General features: G+C 39.3%; 1 protein-coding gene across 3 annotated transcripts in view; it reads right to left on the reverse strand.

Annotated features, from left to right (window-relative positions):
- F13A1 (coagulation factor XIII, A1 polypeptide) overlaps nt 1-25,258 on the reverse strand; it is a 161,199-nt gene that overhangs the window by 57,751 nt on the left and 78,190 nt on the right. For all 3 annotated transcript variants that reach the window (XM_011962645.1, XM_011962644.1, XM_011962646.1), the window contains 2 exons: nt 7,623-7,797; nt 5,014-5,152 (listed from right to left, as the gene is read on the reverse strand). In XM_011962645.1, coding sequence (XP_011818035.1) covers nt 5,014-5,152; nt 7,623-7,797 — 314 coding nt within the window. The remainder of the gene's footprint in view (nt 1-5,013; nt 5,153-7,622; nt 7,798-25,258) is intronic.

Consider the following 25,258-nt stretch of genomic DNA (forward strand, 5'->3'; position numbering starts at 1 on the left):
TTTTGTAATTTTAGTAGAGACAGGGTATCATCACCATGTTGGTCAGGCTGATCTCGAACTCCTGATCTCAAGTGATCCTCCCTCATCAGCCTCCCAAAGTGCTTGGATTATAGATGTGAGCCACTACGCCTGGTCAATAAGGATGTTATTTTAAAAAGAGTGGGCTCTGGGTTCAGCCCCCTTAGGTTTGTAATTCAGGTTCTGCCACTTATTGGCTGGGGCCTTGGTTAAGTTACTGTGTCAATAACGGTAATTACCTTAACATGCTGTTAAGAGGTAGAAGTAAATTGATACATGTCAGCACTTAAATCAGGGCATTGCAAAAAAAAAAAAAAGTACTTTGTGAACATGAGCTACTTTTATTCTTTGAAGTTTTATTCTTTGAAGGTGGCAAATAATGTTTTTTTCCAACACTATTGTGTGCCTTCAGTGTATATTCTCAGTGCTCTAAAGATAAGGCTCATGGTCCAACTCCAAGTGATTTCCTAAAACCAATTTGGCCAGAAATACAGTTAACACGAAAATGTTTGAAAATAAACATCTTCGATAACTGTCCAGAATTGGCAACCGCGATGCATCACGGGATATTTTTACAAACCCTTAAGCATCTTTAAGCAGTTTGGTTTACATTCTGAATTTTTCTTCTATACTATTTTATTTGGAATTCGTGTTTAGATCATTCTGCTTTGCAGACAGTGATTAAAATTGAAGATAATTTTATAATATAAAAGTCCAACTAGATGAGTCATACAGAGCATCTAAAATAATGGAGAGAACAGTCTCAATTCAAAAATGCACCCACAATGTGTAAAACACCATATGAGTACTGAGGGCATGAGAACTAGGATTACACACTGATTAGGGCAGTGTCCCAGGTGTGAAAACTGGTTACTTTCTGCTCTAAAATATGCTTTGAAAAAGCTTTGTTTATAGATTAAGACCACCCATTGCAGCATGGAGTTTTTATGCATTAAATTTTTTTTCCAACCAATTCTGTTTACTCAGTGCTTGCTCTATGCCCTGCACACTGTTACAGACTGACAAAACAACAAAAATAAAATAGATCAGACACTGCTCCCCCCGTGGGTGGGTGCCTTCTGGTGGGGAAAAGCTGAGAGGAGGACACCAGCCCTCACCCAGAATCATCCTATCAGACCACACTCACTCCAGCAAAAGAACACAGGGAGGCGTCTTCGTTTAGAAGGAGTGAAGCCTTTCACTGAAAAACCTTCTTAATCCTAGTAAGTGCCACCATCTCTGTCTTTTAAAATTGTTTCCATTTTGACTGTGACCTTTGTATAATGAGGCGATCAAGCTGGGCTCTTCCAAGGTGAGGCCAAACCGTTGCTGTCCCCCTGCCCCTCTGAGTAGCCCTGACTCCCTCCTAACTGAGCCCTCTTGTTTGCTCCTATTTGATATTTGCACTGCAGCTAAACATGGAGCAAGCGTATTCATTAAACTGTCCACAGTGATTCATAGTTGCCTTCCCCCGAGAGGTTACATATAATTCAGAACTCATCAGCACGCTGGGGACAGGTGGCCAAAATTGCTCCTTCTGGGATCTGCTACCTTGCATTTGCCCACTTGGGGTTTCATGTGCTACCCTGGGATCTAATTACTCTGCCCACTGTGCCCTTCTGAGGTTCCTGAGTCCCCAGCCTTCTCCTGAACAGCTAAGGAGCCCAGATCATGGCTTCTGTTGGTGTCAATAGTGGGGCCACTCTTTGCAAAACTGTAGCCCCGCTGAGGTGAGGCTCCCTCTTGGAGGGAACCCTCCTTCATGCAGGGGACCTAAGGTGGCAAACCAGGAAGCAGTCTGTCCTTGATGGTCTGCAGTAATAAGGCGAGAAAGGTCACAGCAAGAGACAGAGCCAAACTTGTCACTCCTGGCTCTGGAGTGTGGCGAGCAGGATACACCCTCTTGTACTCTTCCTCTGAGCCTCCCTACTGGCTGATTTCTGGATTTGGCAGGCTGAGATTTGGCTGAGTCATGGAGAAGAGGACATCCTGAGTCACTGAGACCTAACTGGACAAATTGATTCATCACAAAGTGTGGACCATTGCGACCTGAGTGTTGAAGAAGAAATAGATGGTGGAGGATGAGAGATAATTCTCAGGTCTCCTTTACTTGGAGAGGAGAGGGGCCCCAGCCACATACCAGAGCGGGGAAGACAGGTTGAGGTGGGTGCGTCTGACCAGAGCCTGTGGAAGGAGGTAAGTATGAGGCCAATGGCTCCTGAGATCCTTGCTAGGAAATCCATCAGGCCACGTGTTGCCAGCCTGACCTCACAGAGGTCAGCTGATGCCTAACAAATCATTCCTACCCCCACCTCAGCCCCTGTTTAGCCTCCACGCTCACCCTCACCCTTCCTCACCAGCCCTAATGCTCAGGCAGCCCCTGCTTCTTACTAACTGAATCAGCATCAGGCCCACCTCTATGGTAAGCACTCTACCTGGATGATCTGATTTAATCATTATAGCCACCCCATCAGGAAATGGTAACTACTAAGATTACTTTCATTCTACTGATGAAGAAAATGAAGCTCAGAGAGCTGAAATCATTTTCTCAAAGCCACACAGCAAGTAGCTGCCCAAGCCAGAGCTTGACAGAGGGGTGTGACTGTGGTGATCATGCCCTGGCTGATATGTCTGGGGACAGCTGTCACCAGCCTCCTCAATCCAGGAGGGTCTTAGCCATACTCTTATTTTCCTGGACCACCTATAACTTCTAAGGTGCATGGGTGTTTGCACTGGTGAGGCCAAGGTCCGCTTCTTCTTTAAAAGTACCCCAATGTAACAGAAATAGTGAAGCCGTCTTAGGACACTGGGCATCCCTCTTTTTCTGACCGCTTTGATGTACTTGGGTTGATGGAAACATATTGCCTCCAAGAAATTCCAGCTGTGTGACTAATAATGAAGGCAATAACAGCCGCTAACGTTCATTAGGCACCTGTTATGCTCAGCTCTGTGCTGAGTGAAGCAGGGAATATTGTTCTCTCCGCTTTAGAGGAGAAAAGAGGCACAGAGAGGTTGTGCCTTGCCCAAGGTCACACAGCTTGGGCAGTAACAGAGCCAAGCCTTGGCCTCAGATCCCATTGAGCCCTTTGATTCCTGTGCTTCGTGGTCTGGGAACGTCCTGAGTTGTGCTGGCCTCAGCCCTGCAGTAAGTCAGAGCATCTGGTCAGGCATCTTGCGTTGAAAACCTACTACAAGACAGGCAAAGGAAGGGGAGTCTCGGGCAGTGGTCTGCAGTGGAAGGTGGGTGGGGAGTCCCAGGCCAGGAAGTCCAGTCCCAGGGTGATGGGATATTTGAGTAAGGCAACAAAGGAACAAACGGTGTCAGGGAAAGGGGAAGTAATTTGGAGCAGGGACCTGATCGAAGAGGACAGGGTACCAAGAGCAAGATCTAGCTTCAAAATTTTGTATTAATTCTGTTTAGGGCCTGTGGGGTTATTTGTTGGAGTGCCCCATAGGGACTTATTTGATGATGGGAGGTATCTATCAAGGAGCTGGGAAGGATAACTTTGAACTGCACTTAACTACAAAGGCTGTGTATGTGTGTTTGTGTGTGTGTAAGGAAGAGATATGGAGAATGCCAAATAACTATCTTTTTGTCATTTTTAACAATTGCAATGAGTTTTTGGGTGACTATTTTGGTCTGTTTTGTCATTCCGTATACATGCAGGGCTGAGATATTATAATTCTGTAGGCTTAAAGCATTCTTTATATTTCTGTTCAATTTACAGAGACAAGGTTTTGTCTTACACGTGCCCTCCAGCTTACTATGGCTTAGTTCATTCCCTTCCAATGAATTGTACTATTTTTAATTCATGGTAGCACTTTGCTACTCATTCAGCAATTTCATTTCAACATTCTCCAATGAATGTGTGCCTCTGCTGGTGAGTTAATACTGCTCCTACAACTGGGATCTATTCCTATAACATGAGGAAGTTCAGGCACTTCTTTTAGTTTTGCTTAAAATGAACTTATAGCTTCCTACCATCCCCATTTGGATGCTTTTACAACAGACAGTGTTTTAGCTTTATTATTTGTTCATGAGACTCATTTTTGGCTTAGAAGTTCTACCTAGCTCAATGCCTGACCACAGAGGAACTTATGCTCCAATTTCCTCCCACACAGACCTTGATAAAAATTATTTCTATTTAAACTCTTAGGATTTTTTTCCTTTCTTCTTAGTGTATTGATTTGGACTTAGGGGGTCTCAAGGAAAAATGGAATTTCCCTGGGATCTTAAGCTCCCTCTAGCCAGTTTATGGTAAAGCTGTTCAGGGCAGTGAGAGAGCCCCACAGCTGGTTTTGGGGAACAATTTCAGCTTTACTCCCATTTCTATATCTCAATGAAAGGTGACAATATAATCAAGGAGAATCTCATCTTTACATTCAAAAGGAAATCCTATACTGCTGAAGTTATTTAAAAGGTTTTGGCTAACAGTCAGAAGCACTTGGGTTTATTCCCAGCTCACCAGATGTATGACTGTGAGCAAGCCTTCTGGGGCCTCAGTTACCTCATTTGTAAATGGGGATATTAATAACATCCACCTGATAAAACTAAGAAGAACTGGAATTGATCATGCATGCACAAAGACTGATGCATAGTAAGTGCTTAATAAATGTTAGCTCTATTACTTCTAGGGCACTGACCTGGAGAACGCTTGGCTCCAATACTTCTGCTATTAATTGTGAGATTAATATACCAAGGTAGAGAGGAACTAGTATAGGCATGTGCAGCAGCTAAAACTATGACCTTTTTTTTTGGTGGTTGCTGTTATAAGGAATGATTGATTTTTATCACTAGGAACCCAAACTGTCTCTTCAGTAACATTTCTAATTCATTTGCTAAGACATTCTTTGACAACCAGACTTTTCTGCCTATGCTATTGAATAGTCCTCAAAGCAGAACAGAAAGAAACATCAGACTCAGTCTATCTTGTGGTAAATGTGTAACATTACTATAATGTGACATCAACCAAAGCCATTGTCAATCAAACTCACCACACTGAATCCTTGGTGAGTTTGGAATTCACGTTCCCATCTTCTTCCAGGAAGATGTCCATTTGCAAATTGGCATCATTATCATGGGCAGAGAAATAATTGGTAACAATTCTTGCTGGTATTCCAAGGCATCGTAAAACTACAGGAAAGGACAGACCACAGCTAAACACATCACCAGAATTTAATAAACACACAGTGAAAAAAAGTGTTCTTGTAGGGGACTTCCTTCCTGACCAACATGAAAAGCCCTTTGGACATGTTATGCTCAAATGTTGCATGCTGGGGAAGGGTGGTCATTCAACCCCATGGGGGCGGTAGAGAGGAATTTTGCTGTTGGATCCTTCAGAATTGCAGCTGGTGTCAAATGAAGCCAAGTAGAGTAGAATTCCAACAGGGTTCTAATTGTTTCGTTTCTAAGCTATGATCATCAACATAGTATTATTTTAGTCCCATGAATGGGACAATGTTCCTGAAAATACAATTTCAAAAACCCACTAATAGGAAGTTAGGAATTTACAGAGCAGGTCCTTGGTGGAATTTGCTCTCTTGGCCAGAATTTACTTTTGTGACATGCATTGGAGGGTGACACCACAGATTCATTTTAATTGTTAGATAATAAATTACCCAGATACCTTTCTTGCCATATGTACCTATTGATTAAACTTAATCCAAATGCCCTCCCTGGCTCCCAGGATGCCAGACATCAGGGCTTATTGAAAATAATTCAGCTGACAATTTTAAGATTAATGACTTGGCTTGCTTTTTTATTTTCTCCTTCAGAATAGTTTAGCATTTTTAACCAAAGACTACCCACCTCCTTCAACAGAACAACCTTGGAAGTCCAAACTGGCAGTCTGGTAGAGATTCAAGGGTTCCCCTCCTTAAAGGACTTGATCTTAATGCCCCAAACAACATTGGCAGCTGCCACAGGCCTCCTGTCTTGCTTTGCAGCCCTATTCACCCAGGGTCTTACCAATAAAACGATTGCAACTCTCCCTCTGTTTCTGGCTGAACACTAATTCACATTATCCCAGACACAACTTGGTCAAGAGTCTGCCTTACTCAATAATTTCAAGAAAGCGAGGCTTGACTTTAGGGCACCAGTTCCTCCTTCCCCCAGTTTCTATCTTCAGGTTTACTCTCATTGTGACTTCCCCACAGTGTGTTTCTTCCTTTTCTTAATTTACCACACAAAGCCTGCTTTTTATGCCAAAGACATGAATGGATGTAAGGTGTTCACTATTTTATCTGGTTGTGAGCCTGAAGGAATTACACTGGCATAGTGAAATTGTAGGCATGCGGAGGGCTTGGGTCCTTTCTGTCTTCCTAAAATCATTTCACAAGAGTGGTTGCCTCTGTTGGGCATCTTTTACCTTGTCTTGACTTGGGAGACTCAAGGGAGGGGATGACCTTCAACCTTTAACCTACCATGAAGTTCAGGCTTTTATCTGGAACTTCAGAGACCAGTGCTTCTAGGGGACTATATTTTTGATTTTTATTGCTCCGAAGAAATACATATTCCTTCTTCCCTGGGTTATATTTAAATGGCTAAGAAAATAATCTTATCCTGTTTGATACTATGGGAAAACAAAACAAAACTCACGACTATTTTTTTGACTTCGATCACCAAGTGTTAGACTGTTGAGACTTTGAGCTAAAACAAACAGGTTTTGTAATCATTTTTTAAAATGATCTCCCTCCAGCCTCCAGCCCCTCCCTTTGTTTTTGATTTAAAAAATGTTAACTGGGTAAAACATTCTTTATTAATAAGCAGGCAGAAAGGACACTTCAACTTGAGCTTAATGTTTCTCCAAGGCTGTAGAAATGGCTTGTGAATGAAAATCGTTACCAATGATGAAGACACACTGAAATAAATGTATTTTTAAAAATATTCACTGAATTAATTGTAATACTGTCTGGGTCTAGAGAGGCAAATGCCACTTTGAAAAATGATGCATGACGCTAAAGAGAATAATTCTGTTCTCATATACTTTCCTCTACAGATTGGATGTTGGGTGGATTAAAAACCAGTAGGGAAACTGGAGAGGGAAAGATTTTCATTATGTTCTGATCTCTAATTTGCTCAGGGGCATTGAGACGTGTAAAAATGAATATGAGACCACCTGCTATATATAATACCTTCCATAACTGGGATAAAAATTAAGTAGATATATTTATAAAATTCTCAATAATAAATAAATACGCATATTTATACAACTTCTCAATGACAAATAAGCACTATATATCTTTCCTTATTTATTATTTTAGTTTTAATTGTTTTAGTTTTGTAAAAATGTGGTGGCTGAAAATAAAATGGCTTTTTTCTCAACATTCTTACTGTAACTCTCTATTTCTTTGGGTGTTAAGTGATGGATTACACAGGAAATAGTCTATCATTCTTTCTATAAAGATCCTGCAGTCAAAGAGAAACTATGAGCATATTTGGCCCACTACAATTTAATTATGCATTGACTACATCCCAGAATGCTCACCCATAAATTCCATAGTGCCAACAGGGGCTGCGATGTCTCTTTGTTGGGTTATTGATAAAAAGTCTTAAAGTGAAGTTTCCTTTACATTAAAAAGAAATTACTCAATTGGATACTTACATGTGTTAAAGACACCAGCAAAAACCCAGCATTGGCCATACCGGACTGGATTCTCAGAGCTCTGGTATTCCAATAGAATGTCAACGCTTCCAGTCCAGGCCGATGGGGGGACACCATAGGCATAGATATTGTCCCAGGATCCAACGAGGACACCTTCGTCATCTTTGGCATTCACCTAAATGAGTCCATGAGAAGTGAGAAGGAAGAAAGTTCATTTAGGTTTGTCTACTCCAGGCTATGCATGGCACAAACTATGGCTACCATTGCCTTCTATATGTTGTGCCCAGTGAAAAGAGTACACTTCTGTTCAATTTACCATTACATTGTCAGAAAAAAAGATGCAAAAACTAAATGTGCAAGAGGAGACCAAATAACCAAGACTGCCTGTTAAATAGCATATTATTATAGCAAGGCAAAGTTGAATGGCAGATAGGAGGAGTGTGATAGCTACCTGATTGGAAGAAGACATACACAGGACACTTGGTTTGGGCTAGAATAGTGCTCAAGAATGATGTGGGGAAGAGAGGAAGAAGACCTACAAAAGATAAAAGCTCAAGTAGATCTTGACCACTTGGAAAGAGAATTCAAAACTCACAAATGAGAAATTAGTGGTTTAATGGATTTTTTTTTTTTTTTTTTTTTGAGACGGAGTCTCGCTCTGTGGCCCAGGCTGGAGTGCAGTGGCCGGATCTCAGCTCACTGCAAGCTCCGCCTCCCGGGTTCACGCCATTCTCCTGCCTTAGCCTCCCGAGTAGCTGGGACTACAGGCGCCCGCCACCTCGCCTGGCTAGTTTTTTGTATTTTTTTAGTAGAAACGGGGTTTCACCGTGTTAGCCAGGATGGTCTCCATCTCCTGACCTCGTGATCCGCCTGTCTCGGCCTCCCAAAGTGCTGGGATTACAGGCTTGAGCCACCGCGCCCGGCCGGTTTAATGGATTTTGACTTTCATTTTGAGTGGTAGATTCTAATAAATTGAAAAAGTTAACAGACGTTGTCATGGAATCATTAAGAGTTAAGCAAATAGATTAATAGATTCCCATGGGATGCTTACAGAGGATTTTTGTTTTTGTTTCTCCTTTCTCTTTCCTTCTTTCCTTCTTTCCTTCCTTCCTTCCTTCCTTCCTTCCTTCCTTCCTTTCTTTCTTTCTTTCTTTCTCTCTCTCTCTCTCTCTCTCTCTTTCTTTCCTTCCTTCCTTCCTCCCTTCCTTCTTTCTTTTTTCTCCTTCCTTCCTTCCTTCTTTCCTTCCTTCCTTTCTTCCTTTCTTCCCTTTCTTTTTTATAAGGTCTCGATCTGTAACGCAGGCTGGAATGCAGTGGCACAATCATGGTTCAATGTAGACTCGAACTCTCAGGCTCAAGTGATCCTCCCACTTCAGTAACCCTAGTAGCTAGGACTACAAGTGCACGCACGGCTAATTTAATTTTTTTTTGGTAGAGCCAGGGTCTCCCTATGTTGCCCAGGCTAGTCTTCAACTCCTGGGCTCCAGTGATTCTTCTGCCTCAGCCTCCCAAAGAGTTGGAATTAAAGGCGTGAGTCACCATGCCTGGCCCAGAGCTTCTTGTTTCCTTTGTAAAATTCACTTAAGTATTATTTTTATGATTGTTTAAACTGATTAAAGTTTTAGAGTTTTCTTAGAAGGTATTTCTATTTCCATAAAGAGCCTGGCATGTTATGGTTTAAATATGGAAGAGACTTTAGCAGAGAAAGGCAATCTTGAATATCTGGAAAAAACCTGCGACACCTTCAGATTACACTCATCTTGTAGCAGCAGACCTAAAGTGCAGAAGCAAAGACCTTTTGTGTTTAGATAATAAAACAAAGGCCAAGAGGTAACAGTTTCAAGGCATCTTGCCAGTTTTTTTCTGGGCACTGCTGAATCTACCTCTCTTGGTGTAATGTTGATCATGTTTAATTACAGTCAGAAGAATCTAGGTAGAGAGACCAGGAGCTTTTCCAAAAACTGGTGCCATTTCAACAATGTTTACATTGACATTACAATGGTGTGGAGCCTTGCTGGTTGAGGCATTCACGAATCAGCAATATTGGCATTCCCTGGGAGCTTGTTAGAAATGCAGAATCTCAGACCCCTCCCAGAAATCTTGAATAAGAATCTGCATTTTAATAAGATCACTGGGTGATTTGTGTGCACATTAGTTTAGAAGCACAGGTCTGAGTTATAATGCAAAGACATTAGTAAACAATGTGAAACACATGATTGAAGCATGTGTGTTTTGATTATGAAAATCACAGAAGAGACATTAAAACATGGTGAGCTTTTTTGTGTTTGCTGCCTCACCAACTAACAACTCAGCCTCATCACCTGCCTAGACCCCTCTTTTTGACTTGGTGTGTCTAGTTGTAGAGAAGTCTGCCTTCCCCACTGGTTTATCAGTTCATCGGGGGCAAAGGAAAAAAAATCTTCATCTTTCTGAATTTTACCAAGTGTTAGCAAAGACTGGGTGCTCAGTAGTTGTTCACCAATCACTTGTATAGTCAACAAGCGTATAGGAAATGTACATTTGAGTAAGAATAAGACCTTCTGCCTGGAGAGAGATGGACAATAAACCAATCAAGTGGAAGTAAAGATTACTGATATTAAGACAGAAAAATGTAGAGGTAGAGTGGGAACCTGAGGAAGGGAGTTATCAGTTAGGTTGGAGGTTGGTGGTGGTGATGCTGGGGGCCTAACAGAAGGAGATGACACGCAAACTGGCCAGAAAAGGTCATCTACATAACTGAAACAGTTTTAATAAATGCGTAGTGTCATGAAACAATATGGCAGGCTCTGGGACCTGCTAGGAGCTCTGCATGGGTATTATGTAAGTAGGCAATAATGAATGAAATAAAAAATACTAGAAGAAAACACTCAAGATGTGCAAGCATCTTGTATTGTGAATGACAAACCCTTGACTGAAATGTGAGATTTACTCTGGCACTGAGTGGCATTTCCCAAGGATGGTCCCTTCTGGGGAGTGTTGTCTAGAAGATCACTATTCAATTTGGTTTAGACATGCTATTTTCCCCCTTTAACTCTGTGTCCAGTCAGGTTAAAGTGAAGAAGAACTTTAGTAACCACACTGTTAATTTGTTCAATGTAGGAAAAAAAATGAACTCTTTGGGGGTCTCTAAAAGACCTTGTTCAGCTAATTGCAAACTCATGCCTTTGATATACATTTTGACTTTAGCTTATAGATTCATGAAATTACTAGGGTGCAGCAGGCTTTAGCCAAACGTTCTGGCCATATTAAAGGTCAGTACTTCTCCTTGCAGTTGGATTGATTATTTAAAAATCTGTATCCATTATCGTGAAGATTGAAGAATGTCTTGGTAGGCTATCATGTGGTTGGGTCTTTGTGGGTAGGTAGGTTAAGCTTGGAACTCACATTATCATTCCCTTATCACTGAGACATAAAATAGGCTCTATGAATTTCAGAGGTAAAGGCTCTTAAACTGTGGTCCTGATAACTGATTTTCAAACAGCCATTAATTACAAGGGCTATTTATAGCATAGGGCTGAACTCAATCAGCTAAAGGGAAGAGTAAGGAAAAAAAGCTCTGTCCTCTACAGACCTTTTAATTGTTACTGCTGAGCTGTTCCCTGTTGCTAGATAAATCACAACTCCCATTTATTAGCATTTAGGCAGATTAGCTACTGTTTTCTAATTAGAACATTGATTTCTGGGGAGCTCAGGCCCCGAAAGAGGTAAGTTTTTAGTGACAGATGTAAAGGGTTAAAATAATATCTCCTCTCCCAAACAACAAGATACGCTTGGAGGACACTTCGAGGACACGTTTGTCCTTTTTCATGCCACAGTTGGCTGTTTTAACACCTTCTCGTGAACTCAGGGTTTGATGAGTGGCAGAATAAAGTGTCTTGGTCTTAGGTCACTGGTGGTCAAGTAGACAATACAAGTGCAGGGCTATGTACAGGAGGCATTATTCAACTTCATTAAGGCTACACTAAATTGCCCTCCCATATTACCTACAAAATTGGACAAATTTTCAAAAACCCCTAAAAGTCATTGTCAGCAACCTCAGTGGCATAATATAACGCAATACACTTCAAAACATGGTGCCAAGAAAAGATGAAGATCATGGAGTGAAGCAGAGAGACAACATGGCTCAGCTCCTAACCAAAAACCTGAGATTTGTAATTTATATTTCAAAATCTAGAAAGTAATACATATAATTAAAATGCCGATCTTTTTGGCCAGGCATGTAATCCCAGAACTTTGAGAGGACGAGGCAGATGGATCACTTGAGGTCAGGAGTTCAAGACCAGCCTCGCCAACATAGTGAAACCCCGTCTCTACTAAAAAGACAAAAACTAGATGGGCATAGTGGCACATGCCTGTAGTCCCCGCAGCTCTGGAGGCTGAGGCAGGAGAATCGCTTGAACCTGAAAGAAAGAGGTTGCAGTGAGCTGACTGCACCACTGTATTCCAGTTTGGGCAACAGAATGAGATCCTGTCTCAAAAAAAAAAAAGAAAAAGGAAAAGAAAAAAAAAGCTAATCTTTTAATTGTTCTGAACAGAACAGTGGAAACATCTGCTGTGGAGAAACGAGTGAAAAAGGGTCTCCTCCTTAAAAGAGGTAGAGATTCTGGAACACAATTGGGAAATAATACAAGCTGAGAGTATCCCCCAATGGAACTGAGATATACCTCCAGTTAGCGGGGTGGGTTCTGGAATGACAGATGTAGGAGAATCTTAATGGAAAGAGCAGACCCTAAGCATGCTACCAAAGATTGTTCATCTTCTTAAACTGTACTCTTCACTCCCATCTCTTGCAGAGTACGGAAGAGTAGATAGAATGTGGTACATTGGCCTCAAATTGTAGTTCAGAGGAGATATCAAACTAATTTTGGATTGAGAAGAGAGAATTTCATTTATTACAGCAAATAGAACGTCTAGAGACAGGAGTGATGCAAGTTTGAGCAGAAATGAAGGGAAAGGAAACTGCATGCAGAGGAAGAGACAGAAAGAGAGAGAGGGAGAGATCATGAAAAAATATACATAGAAGAAAACAAAATTAAGGAGCATAAGTCATTTTCTCACAACCTTTTAGGAGATCACAGACCAAAGGCAACAAATTAAGGATCAAATCATACCATTACAGAACTAATAATAAATTATAAACTGCAAGAAACAGAATACATATTATTAAAAATAAAAATTGATGACATAAGAAAACGAGATAATCAAAGAAAATACTAATAAAAAACCAAAGTAATGAATTATTTAGAGAGATTCTAATAGTTCCATAGTTATGGAAAACAAAGATGATACAACATTAGGATAATTAGTGTCCGTAAAATAGAGAACCCAAGGATTTGGACCATCATGGTGGATGGGAGACAGGACTAGATTGCACCTCCGGACAGAGCAGCATGTGGAGGCTTGCACTGTAAATTTCAGCTCCAGGTCGACTGCAAGAACAAACCAGCAATCCTGAGAGGACCCACAGACTCTCTGAAGGAAGCAGACTCCTCCTGCAGGACCCGAGAGACGCCCCCCTTCAAATACTGTGAGTGTCCCAACTGCAGAAGTGGGAAAGGGAGACCCTCCTCTCCCGAACACAAATCTCCACTGGAGAAGTTGAAGGTCTGTTTGTGGGTGAAGGTTCCGACTTCCCCTGGAGCTGAGTCAACCTGGAGAGCTGAGGGAAATACAGGGGTAGAGGAAGTAGCAGAAAGGCCCTGGGAGCTTGCTGGGTCCCCTAGTAGGCCATCCCTGCCTGGTACCACAGAGATCCATCAGAACGGTGGACGGAGGAGCAGAGGGTAAAACTCCATATGGAGAAGGAAATCTCTAACTGAACTTTGTAGCAATTTGAATGGGGTGAGAAGCCTCCTGGCCAGAACTTGGGGGAGGGTGCAAATCTGGTGTGCAGACTCCACAGGTGTGGAAGAACCAAGCCCTTTTCTTTTGCAGCTGGGAGATGGGTAGACTGGGTCAGGTTTCCAAGCCCATCTTGCCCTCTGCCTGGAAATGGACTCAGGGCTGTCGAGGAGGGGCACAGTGGGAGTCAGACTGGCCCTTTGGTTTGCATGGGAGCTGGGTGACTCCTGTGACTGCCAGCTTCCCCCCACTTCCCTGACAATCTGCATGACTCAGCAGAAGCAGCCATAATCCTCTTAGGTACACAGCTCCAGTGACCTGGAAATCTCACCCCTGTCCCCCACAGTAGCTGAAGCAAGACCTACCCAAGGAGAGTCTGAGCTCAGACATGCCTAGCCAGCCACCAGTTGATGGTCCTTCCCTACCTACCCCGGGAGTGGAAGACAAAGGGCATATAATCTTGGGAGTTCTGGGGCCCTACCCACCACTGGTTCCTTCCCATACCACCACAGCTGATGCTTTCTGGAAAGCACCACCTCCTGGCAGGGGGCCAACCAGCACAAAAATAGAGCCTGAAACCACCAAAGCTAAGAACCCTAACAGAGTCCATTGTATCCCCCTGCCACCTCCACTGGAATAGGCGCTGGTATCCACGGCTGAGAGACCCATAGACGGCTCACATCACAGGATTCTGTGCAGACAATGCCCAGTACCACTCCAGAGCTGGGTGGACTCACTGGGTGGATAGACCCAGAAGAGAGACAATCACTGCAATTTGGTTCACAGGAAGCCACATCCATAGGAAAAGGGGGAGAGTACTACATCAAGGGAATACCCCATGGGACAAAAGAATCTGAACAACAGCCTTCAGCCCTAGACCTTCCCTCTGACAGAGCCTACCCAAATGATAAGGAACCACAATACCAACCCTGGTAATATGCCAAAACAAGGTTCTTCAACACCCTCCCAAAATCACACTAGTTCACCAGCAATGGATCCAAACAAAGAAAAAATTCCTGATTTACCTGTAAAAGAATTCAAGAGGTTAGTTATTAAGCTAAACAGGGAGGGACCAGAGAAAAGTGAAGCCCAATGCAAGGAAATCCAAAAAATTATACAAGAAGTGAAGGGAGAAATATTCAAGGAAATAGATAGCTTAAAGAAAAAACAAGCAAAAATTCAGGAAACTTTGGACAAATGTTTAGGAACGTGAAATGCTCTGGAAAGTCTCAGCAATAGAATCGAACAAGTAGAAGAAAAAAATTCAGAGCTCAAAGATAAGTTCTTTGAATTAACCCAATCCAACAAAGACAAAGAAAAAGGAATAAGAAAATATGAACAAAGTCTCCAAGAAGTCTGGGATTATGTTAAACGACCAAACCTAAGAATAATCGGTGTTCCTGAGAAAGAAGAGAATTCTGAAAGCTTGGAAAACGTATTTGGGGTAATAATTGAGGAATACTTCCCTGGCCTGGCTAGAGACCTAGACATCCAAATACAAGAAGCACAAACAACACCCAGGAAATTCACCACAAAAATATTTTTGCCTAGGCACATTGTCATCAGGTTATCTAAAGTTAGGACAAAGGAAAGAATCTTAAGAGCTGTGAGACAGAAGCATCAGGTAACCTATAAAAGAAAACCTAGCAGATGAACAGCAGATTTCTCAGCAGAAATCCTACAGTCTAGAATGGATTGGGACCCTATCTTCAGCCTCTTCAAACAACACAATTATCAGCCAAGAATTTTGTATCCAGTGAAACTAAGCATCATATATGAAGGAAAGATACAGCCTTTTTCAGACCAACAAATGCTGAGATGATTCACCATTACCAAGCCACCACTACAAGAACTGCTAAAAGGAGGTCTAAATCTTGAAGCAAATCCTGGAAACACATCAAAACATAACTTCTTTAAAGCATAAATCACACAGGACCTATTAAACAAAAATACAAGTTAAAAAGCAAAAACAAAAAACCAAAGTACACAGGCAACAAAGAGCATGATGAATGCAATGGTACCTCACATTTCAACACTAACATTGAATGTAAATGGCCTAAATGCTATATTTAAAAGATACAGAATTGAAGAATGGATAAGAACTCACCAACTGTCTGCTGCCTTCAGAACACTCACCTACCACATAAGGACTCACATAAACTTAAAGTAAAGGGGTGGAAAAAGGCATTTCATGCAAATGGACACCAAAAGTGAGCAGGGGTAGCTATTCTTATATCAGACAAAATAAACTTTAAAGCAACAGCAGTTAAAAGAGACAAAGAGGGACATTATATCATGGTAAAAGGCCTTGTCCAACAGGAAAATATTACAATCCTAAACAAATGTGCACTGAACACCGAAGTTCCCAAATTTATGAAACAATAACTAATAGACCTAAGAAATGAGACAGACAGCAACACAATAGTAGTGGGGGACTTCAATACTCCACTGACAGCACTAGATAGGTCATCAAGACAGAAAGTCAACAAAGAAACAATGAATTTAAACTCTACCTTGGAACAAATGGACTTAACAGATATATACAGAGCATTTCATCCAATAGCCACAGAATACACATTCTAATCAATAGTGCATAGAACTTTCTCCAAGATATACCATATGATAAACCATAAAATGAGCCTCAATAAATGTAAGCAAATTGGAATTACATCGAGCACTCTCTCAGACCACAGTAAAATAAAACTGGAAATCAACTCTAAAATAAACCTTCAAAACCATGCAAATACATGGAAATTAAGTAACCTGCTCCTGAATGAGCACTGGGTCAAAAACAAAATCAAGATGAAAATTTAAAAATTATTTGAACTGAACGACAATAATGACACAACCTATCAAAGCCTTTGGGATATAACAAAGGCAGTGTGAAGAGGAAAGTTCATAGCCCTAAAGGCCTACATAAAAAAGACCAAAAGAGCACAAACTGACATTCTAAGGTTACATCTCAAGGAACTAGAGAAACAAGAACAAACCAAACCCTAACATAGCAGAAGAAAAGAAATAACCAAGATCAGAGCAGAACTAAACAAAACTGAAACAAATACACAAACAAACAAAAATACCAAAGATAAATGAAACAAAAAGCTGGTTATCTGAAAAGATAAATAAAATTGACAGATCATTAGCAAAATTAACCAAGAAAAGGAGAGAGAAAATCCAAATAACCTCACTAAGAAATGAAACAGGAGATATTACAACTGACACTACCGAAATATAAAAGATCATTCAAGGCTACTATGAACACCTTAACACATATAAACTATAAAATCTAGAAGAGATGGATAAATTCCTGGAAAAATACAACCCTCCTAGCTTAAGTCAGGAAGAATTATATATCCTGAATAGAACAACAAGCAGTGAGATTGAAATGGTAATTAAAAACTTATCAACAAAAAAATGTCCAGGAACACATGGATTCACAGCAGAATTCTACCAGACATTCAAGGAAGAATTGGTACCAATCCTTTTGACACTATTCCACAAGATAGAGAAAGAAGGAGTCCTCCCAAGTTCATTCTATGAAGCCAGCATCACCCTAATACAAAAAACAGGAAAGGACATAACCAAAAGAGAAAACTAGAGACCAATATCCTTGATGAACACAGATGCTAAAATCTTTGACAAAATACTAGCTAACTGAATCCAACAACATATCAAAAAGATAATCCACCATGATCAAGTGGGTTTCATACCAGGGATGTGGACATGGTTTAACATACGCAAGTCAATAAATGTGATACACCACATAAACAGAATGAAAAACAAAAATCACATGATCATCTCAATAGATTCAGAAAAAGCATTCAACAAAATCTGACATTGCTTTATGATTAAAACTCTCAGCAAAATCAGCATGTAAGGGACATATCTTAATATAATAAAAGCCATCTATGACAAACCCACAGCCAACATAATACTGAATGAGGAAATGTTGAAAGCATTTCCTCTGAGAACTGGAACAAGACAAGGAGTCCTACTCTCACCACTCCTCTTCAACATAGTACTGGAAGTCCTAGCCAGAGCAATAAGGTAAGAGAAAGAAATAAAGGGCATCCAAATAGGTAAAGAGGAAGTCAAACTGTCACTGTTTGCTGATGATATAATTGTTTACCTTGAAAACCCCAAGGACTCCTTAAGAAAGCTCCTAGAACTGATAAAAGAATTCAGCAAAGTTTCTGGACACAGGATTAATGTACACAAATCATTAGCTCTTCTATACACCAACAGTGACCAAGTGGGGAATCAAATCAAGTGTTCAACTCCTTTTACACACATTTTCAAACATGAAGTACTTCAGGGAATACAGTACCTATCATAACCAAACTATTAATACCTGAAAAGTGATATCAAAATAATTAGGGACTGAATCAAACAAAGAACCCAGGAACAGAGACTCTGTGATAACAGATTCAGTGGTGAGAACAATCTATATAAGTTAAGCATCTTTGGGATTTACAGTTACAGATGAATTTTAAAACTTGATAATATAAAAACAATAATCATCCTAAGAAAAAGGATAGGAGAAAGAGGAGAGGAAGACTGAAAATGGTAATGTTTTAGTGTGTTGGTCTCTCAGTTAATTGATACCATCTAACATTAAAGTATAATTTAAAAGTACATAATTACTTTATTCTTTTAATGGTTTTTATAATTTTTAATAACCTTAGGGAGACCTGTTAAGAAATGATATCTCTTGTAGTGAAGAAATATTTATTTGAAGTTTAACAATTTCTTCTGTTGCAGTTTAGTTTCTTTCCTATTAAAGTAAAATTTAATAAAACAAAATTAAGTAGAATTTGGGTACAATTATATGTAGTACTTTTAAATTAAGTAGCATGACACTATTTGGTATAAATACAAACAAATCAATGGAACACAATAGAGAATACAGAAATATACTCACACAAATACAGTTAACTAATTTGTGATAAAGTTGCAAAGGAAATTTTATGGATAAAGGATAATCATTTCAACAAATGGGGTGGCATCAATTGGATATTCATATACAAAAATATGAGCTTTGATTCATACCTTGCATCATATGTAAAAATTAACTTTGATTCATACCTTGCATCATATGTAAAAATTAACTCAAAAAAAAACCTCAAAATGAACCTTAGACCTAAATATGAAACCTAGAGTTATAAAACTTCTAAAAGGAAGCAAAGGAGAAAATTGTGTTATGTTAGGTTAGGCAGGTTACTTAGATAAAATATGAAAAGCACAATCCACAAAAATTTATAAATCAGACTTCATAAAAATTAAGAACTTTTGCTCTTTGAAAGGCCCTGTGAAGGGAATGAAAAAATAAAGCTAGAATGGAAGAAAATATTTGTAAATCCTTTATCTGATAAAAAAAAAGAAACTTGTATCTAGACTATGTAAAGAACACTTGAAACTCAATAGTAAGAAAATAAACACAACCTTAAAACAAGAGAAAAATATTTGAAGAGATATTCCATCAAAGAAAATACATGGGTAGCCAATCACAACAAAAGATGCTCAGTATCATCAGCCATTAAGGAAATGCAAATCAAAACCACAGCAAGGTAACACTGGACATCTGTTTAAAAGTCTAAGATTAAAAAGACTGATCATACCAAGTGTCAGGGAGGTTATGGAACACTTGAGACTCTCATATGCTGCTGATGGGGATGTAAAATGCCCATCCACTTTAGGGAACAGTTTGGTAGTTTCTTAAAAATTAAACCTATGTTTAGCTTATGACCCAGCCACCTCACTCCTAGGTATTTACCTAAGAGAAATGAAAGCTTACGTCTAAACAAAGACTTTTACTAAAGTCTTCCAAGCTAAAGTTTCTGGCTTTATTTGTAAGAGGCAAAAACTGAAATTGGCCCAAATGTCCATCCGCAAGTAAATACATGGGCAAATAGTGATTCCTCCATGCAACGAAACACTACTACTCAGCAATAAAGGGGAATGAACTACTGAAACATAAAAGAAGCCTCACAAAGAGTACATACTGCCGGATTATATTTGTGTAAAAATCTGGAAAACACAAATCATTATATAATGACAGAAGGCTGAGCAGTGATGCGGGGTGGTACACAAATCTGGGAGTGGTTTAAGGAAGAAATTACAATAAGGAAACTTCTGGGGGCAATGGATATATTCATTATTTTGATTTTAATGTTCGTTTCATGGGTACATATACATGTCGACATTATCCAATTGTACATTAAGTACGCACATTTTATTGTCAACTATATTTCAATAAAGCTGTGAAAATCAATGAAGACTTTTAAATTAAACCAGCATCTATAGTATAATATTATTTATGATTTTAAAATTATTTCTCCTGTATAATTCAAAGACTAGAAATAGCCTTAAAAGATGACCCATACTGGACTTCTGTCTAATTTTGGTCATTGGAATATGAGCAGATTCTAACTTGATACTGAAAAATAAAGAAATGTGACATTTCTTGATTCTTAAATTTCCTATAGCACAGACCTTTAATTTTGTATAGTTACTATTTCTTTCTGCTTTTTAAAAAATATGCAAGGGTATTTTTCTCCTCTGTGCACATTTTATATGGCTATTATGAAATGACTTTTCTCTGTTATAAACTGATTATATTCCATTAAATTTCATTGTTAAAAGTTATGTTCTCATAAAGGCTAGGATTTCTATAACTCTTTTAGAAAATAGTCTTATACCTAATTTTGTCCATAATAGTTTCTCAAAGACCATTGGAAATGAGTTTCGATGTTGGGTAACATGAACTAACATCAAAGGCCTAGTGCTAAATTTGGCAAGAAGAAGAATTATTTCCTGTAGAAAATCGTTTCCAGGTTTTGTGAACCACAAGTCCCCAGCTACAGTCTGGTGGTGACCAGACTTAATCACAGGTGGAAGTGGTGTGGTGGATGTCAAATTGTGCTTCATGACATGCTAGGGTTTTGCAAAAGAATCTCAGTAGTTATAGTGTTGTGGGGTGGGGCAGGTGAGAACTGAATGTTGGTAGCCAAGGCTGCAGTCACCACCTTTCTTTAGTAATAGTTGCTCTGCTTTTTCTCTTTTACATATTTGGATTCAATTGCTATTTGAAAAAAATTGTTCTAAAAGAATAAAATTTAAAAGATCATGGTTCTGGGAATGTAGAAATCTGTTTTTGTGCCTGCTCTGCCATTTGCCAAGTTATGTTGTAAGGATAGGAACAGAGATGAGTTGAAGGTCAAGTACTCAGGTTATTCCATGGGCAGGCATCCCAGAAAATGCACAAGAAAAAAGAAATAGGGTAGCAGCAATTCTGCTTCTTCCCTTGCCTGGCTCCTCATCCTTGATTTTTTTCTGGGCTTTCATGGCACTTACAACAGCCAGGGTCACATACTTGGTCCAAAGGAATGGAAAATCATCTACCATCTCTTTGGTTTTTCATAGTGGTTTGCTTAATAACAAGCTTTTTTCTGCCTTGTTGTTGCTGGAAATGTTATTCTCTCTCCCTGGAATGTCCACCCACACTCAAACCTCTTATTTACCTGGTGGCCTATTGATCCTTTAAAACTCAGCTGGTTACACTCTGGGAATCTTTACTTATCACTTTGATTTGGATGTCCTTACTCTTTGATCACATAGTACTCTTTGCATAGTACTATCCATTTATCACATTGTATTGTGTCATTGGTTAGACTATCTGTGTTCTTTTACCAGACTTTATGTTCACAGAAGGAAGGAAGGCACCATGCTGTTTTGACTTTGTATTCCCAGGGCTAGCACAGAGTGGGAACTCAGTAAGTTCTGTTGAATGAATGGATGTGCTATCACTGGAAGATGGCTATAGGCTACCTTGTAATACTTCTTTACTAAATCAAGACAATGGGACAGTTAGAATGCCAATAGGCATTTCATTAAAGTTGGCAAGTTGTTTCCAAAATTTACATAGCAATAGAAAGAATCTAGAATAACTAAACATAATATTGAAAAAGAAGAACAAAGATGAATGACTACCTGATTTGAAGGTTTATTAGAGGAAAGCAGTAATCAAGGCAGTGTGGTGTTGTCATAAGGACATACATATAAACTAATGAAACAGAAAAGGGAGTCTAGAAATAGATCCATACTCATGTAGACATTTGATTTCCGACAAAGTCACCAAAGCAATTCAATGAAGAAAATGACAGTCTTTTCAACAACGAAAGTCTTTGCAACAAATGAAAGCCTTTCCAACAGTCTTTTCAACAAATGCGGGTGGAACAAATGGATAAATTTGAAAAACATAAGATATGATCCCTACCTCACACAACATCAAAAGATAAGTTAAGATGTAAATGTAAAAGTTCAAATTATAAAGATTCAAAAATAAAACATAGAAATAGTGGCGAACATGGGCAAATAGTGATTCATGTGAAAGTCTTCATGTGAAAAGAACATTTACTGGGAAGGACTATTAAAGAACAATGAAAAAATTTGATTTTATAAAATTTAACAACTTTTGTTACTTAAAATATGCCATTTATAAGATATAACTACAAGCCATGGTTTGGGGAAAATATGTTCTATACATATCTGACAAATGAGAGGTATATACACAGAGCAACTATAACTTAATAATAAAAGTACAAATGACCCAATTAGAAACAGTAGACTTGAAAACAAGCTGCATATATATATATATATATATAGCCAATAAATATATTAAAAGATGCTCCACATCATTAGCCATCAGGGAAATGAAAATTAAAACTACAATGAAATGCCACTATATACCCATTTGATTGGTTAAAATTAAAAAGGTTCAAGACATCAAGAATAGGTGAAGCTGTGGAGAAACTGGAACTCTCATACATTGCTGGCAGGAATGTGTAACAGTAGAGCTGCTTTGGAAAACTAGCCAATTCTTATAAAGTTAAATATATAAAAAGTTAAATAAATAAAACAGCTGGGCATGTTCTCTTTAGCTGTTTACTCCAGACATATGAAAACACATACACAAAAATACTTGTACAATAATGTTTACAGTAACTGTATTCATAATAGCTTCAGATTGGAAACATCTTAAACATCCATCAATAGGTGAATGGATAGACAAATTGTGATATACAATACAATAAACTACTTCTTAGTAATGGTAAGGAAAACATTGAAAACACATGCAGTTGATGGAGTAAGAGAAGCCAGTCCTGTTTCTACTCTCTGAATCCATTTATGTGAAGTTTAAGAATAGACAAATGTAACCCATTGCAAGAAATCAGAGTAGCAGCTACCTAATGAGGTGGGGATTGACTGGAAGAAGCACGAGGGAAACTTCTAGGCTTATGGAAATGTCTATATTTTGATTGGGGTGGTGATTTACCTAATCAAAACTCATTGAACTGTGCATTTAATATCCGTGATTTTTTTACTGTATGTAAATTTTACTTCGATTAAAAAAAAAACCCTGCAACTAACACTAATGAATAGTATGAAGCATATAACTACCAATAATATGAATGTCCTTTGGTATACATATGACCCAAGCTCTGACAGGGGTGGGTAATTAGACTCGTTTTTCATGATAACTATTACCACAGGAAATTATTAACCTTGTCTCTCTTAGTAACTGAGGATGCTCATTTGGCCAAAACATATTTTACTAATTGACAATAATGAGAGAAATAAGCAAACATGGACTGAGAGAACGAAACTGAGATTTCAAGGTCTCCAAGTGTGGCCTGCTTTTTTCATTGCCATATCACTGCTGCATGGTGTAGAGCTGGTATGCAACAGACCTCCAAAAATATCTGAATTAAAGGAATGGACGTATGGGAGAGGGAAAAATGCAGAACAGGAGGAGGAAAGAGAGAAGGATGTCACAGGAGGAGAGAGGAGAAAGAAAGAGGGTATGAAGGGAACCCAAGGTGCATGAAGCTGTGCATATGCTAAAGGGCTGAGCCGGCTTTGCTCCTTTGCTATCCATCTATCCTGGGGATGCTGGCCCCAGGAGACCAGAGCAGCACCAACTGCACAGCTTGGAGGGAATGCTGTAAAGCATCCTTGTGCTTCAGAAATAGCCTGTGTGATTACAAAATAGCTGCAGCATTGAAACCTCATTCCAGGAAGCAATTCAGGGAAAGCAGACATTTAGATTGCCCATGATTATCACATTCGAGAGATGGCTTGTAATAAATGTCTGTTTTTCTCCAAAAATATGAGGTGAAGAGGCATAAGAAATGTAAGCTTAACAATTGAGAAAACTAGCTGTTTGACCACAAATGGAAACTTCATTACATTGCTGGCTTTTACCATAAGAGAAAAAAGACAGTGTCTGAACAGTTCATTGTCCCCCACTGCCCCCACCTGAAAGAGAAGGATTGAATCAGACAAGGCATTATATCTGTATCCAAGGAGCTCATGTGACCTGGAGAGAGGACAGACAGAGGACAAACCCAGGGGAAATACAACATTGTGTGTGAATTAGTGGGGCCAGGCAACTCATGACTCACCCCCAGTGCTACCAGCAACCTTGGATAAAGTTACTTAACTTCCTGATACCTCAGTCTCTCCACCTGCACTTTGGTTATTTATGGAATGCATTTACGCAGTTTCTCAAAAGTGAGTATGAGGATACTTTCTGCTAAATTCTATTTTCCCACAGGCTTCCAATATATTTGTCAATTTTTAAAAAATCTTCAACAAACAGAAATGAAAATCCCTGGTGAATAAGGTGACCTTATGGTATTGTTTACTTTGAATATATTGTTTACTGTGCGTCTGCACTACCCATTCATCATTGAATTCCCTGGGTCATTTTAGGATCATAGAAACGACTTTCATTCTTAGAAATACCTTGACTTTAACTTTAATGGCTTAAAAAAATCTTTTTAGAGTTGGTAATTTAGTACTTTATTCTGTTGGACTTCAGTAACATTCTTCATTAATACAAATCAATGGATTCTCCCAAAGTTGTCACCCTGAGAGCTCCTACTAATTAATATGTGTTACAATTGGAAAGGTTGCAAGGAACACCAGAGGCTTCCGCCTTTTTCTGCTGTTCCAAACTGAGGAATTTCATTCCAGACACGACTAACAGAAAGAGACAATAACACTTTTAATTAAAAGCTGATAGGGTTGGAGACTCAGAAGCTCTGGAGGGAGACTCAAGTCCATCATGGAGCCTACATCTGGCGGTGGTCACTACCCAGGGAATTTTGACCTCTAGGCATTTGCGGGTTAGTAATGCAGGTATGCTGTTGTTACTTTTATAAAAGACCAGACGGAAGTTGTATCTTTACCCCCACAAAGGTGACCCCGAATCATATTCAGTGTGGTCATACTCATCATCTGGTAGAGATGATTACCACCTCCACCACCATTTAGAAGTTCTCATTGGCAGTTATATAAATCTGACACAAGAATGGGGTAACAAGGCATTATTACATAATCATGATTTGTTTTGATAGATGAACTTTTTCAAAAAATATGATCCATATGGATAAATGTGAAAAAGTTCCTTGGTGATTTACAAAGGCCAAGGACCATGCCCATTGAGCACCTGGGTCCTTAGATGTATCTACGACCGTTCGCTCCAAGAAAAGAGGTTTTAGCTGCTTTATAAACCAAAGGATGAGTTAGATATTGCTTTGTAATTAAAAATTGTTCTTAATAAAACTGTTATGAAAGTACATTGTGACTGGTCTGTACGATCAAGGAATAAACTTTAGAAATAAATACAAACTTTATGTATTTATTTCTGTCTTTACAGTTCATTTGGGATGACTCAGACGTGAAATTTCTAATCGAGGGGGGCGGAGCAAGATGGCCGAATAGGAACAGCT

Source organism: Colobus angolensis, unplaced genomic scaffold, assembly GCF_000951035.1.
Source record: "Colobus angolensis palliatus isolate OR3802 unplaced genomic scaffold, Cang.pa_1.0 Scaffold6, whole genome shotgun sequence".
NCBI lineage: Eukaryota > Metazoa > Chordata > Mammalia > Primates > Cercopithecidae > Colobus > Colobus angolensis.